At 30.3% G+C, this 3672-nt stretch overlaps 1 protein-coding gene across 1 annotated transcript; it reads right to left on the bottom strand.

Annotated features, from left to right (window-relative positions):
• Window positions 1-1324: 1324 nt before the first annotated feature.
• Window positions 1325-2963, bottom strand: LOC123904009 (protein Ycf2-like). The gene has a single exon (XM_045953712.1). The coding sequence runs from the start codon at window positions 2902-2904 to the stop codon at window positions 1807-1809; it is 1098 nt and encodes a 365-aa protein (XP_045809668.1). The 5' UTR covers window positions 2905-2963; the 3' UTR covers window positions 1325-1806.
• Window positions 2964-3672: the final 709 nt, after the last annotated feature.

The following is a 3672-nucleotide window of genomic DNA, read 5'->3' as shown; positions in this document are numbered from 1 at the left end:
GCTGTACTCTCTATGAATATTCAACAAATTATAAAGCAATTATGCTAGGACAATTGAACAAAATTTAAGTACAGTGCAATTTAGTGAGATATTGAACAACGAACGAGCAAACTTTATCAACACCACATTTTGAGCTTATGATTTATAGTTAGAAGCTCATATGTGAAAAAAAATCCGTTTGGTAAAGTTTTTTCCTTATGAGTTTTTAGCTTATTTTTACAAGCTTATAGTTTATTTTAATAAGTTAATTCAATTAGCTTATAGTTTATCATGTTGCGTTGCACGGACTCGATTAAAATACACATTTAAAATATTTTCATAAATGAAAAATAATAATTATGATAAGTATCATTATATATAATTAAATGATTGATAATATTTTAAAATATAGTGAAATAGATAGGTTTAATATTAATTTATATTAAAAATAAGAGGGTTATTTAGAAATATGAAATTTTGTATTGGTTTATATAATTGATTTTTTATTTTTATATATATTTTTGCTCAAAAATATATTTTAAAGACATTAATATAGTTTTTAATGATCTCATATGATATTCCGTAAAAAAAAATGATCTCTTATATTATTTAGGGTAAATGATCATTTACCCCCTGCAAAATAGTCAAATTTTCGTTTACCCCCTATGCAGATTTTTTTTCTGTTTACCCCCCTGCAAAAACTAGATTATCTCATTTTGCCCCCTCGGTGTATGGCAGGTAGAGCTGTAAAAAGGGCCTTAAGGGACCGGCCCTTTAAGGGGCGGACCCACTTATTCCTGATTATTAATTTTATTTAAATTTTAAACAATTTTTCTAGTGTCGTGAACTTATTCTCTTTTTCTTCAATCAGCACTGTCCACGATCGGCACCCTAAAAAAACTGTGTTTAAAATTTAAATAAAATTAATAATCAGGAATAAGTGGGTCCGCCCCTTAAAGGGCCGGCCCCTTAAGGCCCTTTTTACAGCTCTAATGGCAGGACAAGTGACTGTGCAAATTTGCTGACGTGGCTTGTACACGTGGAAAAAAATCATCTATATTTATTTTTTAAATTCCACGTCAGATAATATTTTTTTTCCTACAAAATTAAAAAAACGAATTTCCTTATTTATTTTTTTTTTCAAAATAAAAAAAAATCCTACCAAAAAAAAAAAAATTTCCTAAAAAATGAATTTTCTTATTTATTTTTTTTCGAAAATAAAAAAATCCTACAAATCAAATTTTTTTTCCTACAAATAATTTTTTTTTCGTACAAAATTATTATTTTTTTCCTAAAATAAAAAAATAATAATTTTTCTTATTTTGCTCCCAAAATAAATGCCAACAAGATCCATAATAAAGCCAAATAAAAAGCGAAGCGATTTAACACGCGTTCATTTTTTAAAAGGCGTTTTAGAGATTCGATTAAATTAGTCAGACCTTTCTTGATAATTTCTACTAGAAATAACTGGAAAATGTTGAAAAATTGTTTTGCCGTTTTAAAAATTTTTCAGAATTCTCAATGACGGTTGAATGTTAATCCAAAAATTCAACAGCGATCCTTTTAGATTTATTCAAAGAAGCCGGAAAAACACAAAACGATCTGGGTCATTGTGCCGCCTGTTGAATACAACTGGGACGCCCTTTAATTGATCAAACCAAAGAGGGATCTCATATAATTGAAAATTTTCATATTAATTTCTTGGGGTTTTAGGTATAAAATGAAAACGTAAAAAATCCGTATTATCGATATTTAGGGGATCTTTCAATTGAGAAGATCCCCATATCGACAGAGAAAGAAGAATTTTTTGTTATTCGGTTAAAGCAATCATTCATTATTAGCACAGATACTAAGAACCATCTCGTCCGGGAAAAGCCATCTTTTTCTCAACAATGTCTTTGTCATTTGAGCCACGAGGGTTTCGTTAGACAGGAATAGATTTGATAAATATTGATAACTCTCGGATAGAGTTTTAGAATGTGAAAATCCATTTGATAATGAACTATTGGTTCGAAACCATCTCTGGCGATCAATCAACAATTCGAAATTCTTTTCTTGCTCTTGCGTATTCTTCCTAAACCAGCGTTTATTTTGATATTTCCAAAAAATTTGTTTTGTTTGGCAAGTGAAAAGGATCCTTGATATCTCTTCATCTGCAAAAAATTCTCGACGTAAAAACACAGATACAAGAGGATCATCTTGGAATAGCAAAAAGAGTGGATCCTCGGGGGCCCAAATGAATTGGCTTATTTGAAAAAAGCCTTGTTCTTGGGCTTGGGAAGATCTATATCGTCTCTCGTACTGCATGGTTCCATCCTGCAAGAACTCTGAATCATTCTCTTGAAGCTCATCCTCTTCATCATAAATGATCTCCTTGTCCCGAAATGACCTTTTCCAGTAGGGAAATCCCAATTCATTGGACCTTTCAAGACAATCAAATAGAAAGCCCCAAGGGCGCCATCTTCTAGGGGCCCAAACTATGTGATTGAATAAATCTTCCTGCGGGTCGAGGACTCCTTCCCCTTCTTCGAACCCCGATTCATATTTTTCATAGCGAAATCTCTGATCAAGGATAGAACGAGATCCATTTTGAATCATAGTTAAGGGATTCCTTCGTTCGGTGCGAAGAAGCAATGTCACTCCATCATTATCAAACTTACTTCCTGTCTGTGAGGATCCCACCAGAGCACCTTCTACTTCTAATAGGCCATGAACTAGATCAGAATCATTCTCAAGGAGTTTATACGAAGTGATCCCATCATTTTTTTCATTAGGGCCGGGTAGAGACCAAAGGTCTTGAGCGACCGATCCGGCGGAACAGCTCAAAAGATAGAGAAGTATCGTTAATTTCTTCATGCTTGTTCCAAGTTCGTAGTACCATCTGTACAAAAAAGAATCCCCCCCGTTACATGATTTCTTCTTCATATAGATAGATATAGGATCTATAGAGCAATTACTTAGAAGTAGATTTTGTGAAACAGCCCTATCTACTCCCAAATAAAGTTTATTTCCAAAATAAAGATTTTAAAGATTTATTTTCAAATCTTTTTGAATTAAAAAAAAAACTTCACCAGAATCGTTTGCTTCCACTGTCATGATCGTATTCGTCGTCAACTTCTTCAATCTCCAGAATCGTCTTCTACTTCGTTATTGTCTTATGCTTCTTTCTATTTTTCTAGTTATAGGGCAAATGGTTTTGGTAGATTAGAACAACACGAATAAAACTTCTTTTTCTATTTTTTTAATTCAAAGAGATTAACAAAAAAATAAAGTTTTGTTTTTAAAAAATAAAGATTTTTTTTTTTAATTCAAAAAAATTTGAAAATAAATCTTTTAAATTTTTATTTTGGAAATAAACTTTATTTCAGAGTAAATCTTTATTTTGGGGAGCAAAATAAGAAAATTATTTTTTTTTATTTTTTTTTGTTGGAAATTTTTTAAAATTTGTTTGTAAGAAATTATTTTATTTTTTTTGTAGGAATTTTTTAAAAAATTTTTGTGGGAAAATTTTTTTGGGAAATTTATTTTTTATTTTGTAGGATTTTTTTTTTTAAAAAAAATATATTATCTGACGTGGAATTTAAAAAATAAATATAAAAGATTTTTTCCACAGGTACATGTCATGTTGTAACACCCTTAATTTACCCCTTTATTTTATTTTCGAAAAAGTTAATTTCATTTATTTAATAAGGA

The sequence above is a fragment of the Trifolium pratense genome, linkage group LG1, assembly GCF_020283565.1.
Source record: "Trifolium pratense cultivar HEN17-A07 linkage group LG1, ARS_RC_1.1, whole genome shotgun sequence".
Lineage (NCBI taxonomy): Eukaryota > Viridiplantae > Streptophyta > Magnoliopsida > Fabales > Fabaceae > Trifolium > Trifolium pratense.
This window is presented reverse-complemented; position numbering and strand designations above follow the sequence as displayed.

Coding starts and splice junctions, on each gene's coding strand:
- LOC123904009 (XM_045953712.1), bottom strand. CDS start 2,904: ATGAAGAAGAAATCATGTAACGGGGGGGATTCTTTTTTGTACAGATGG.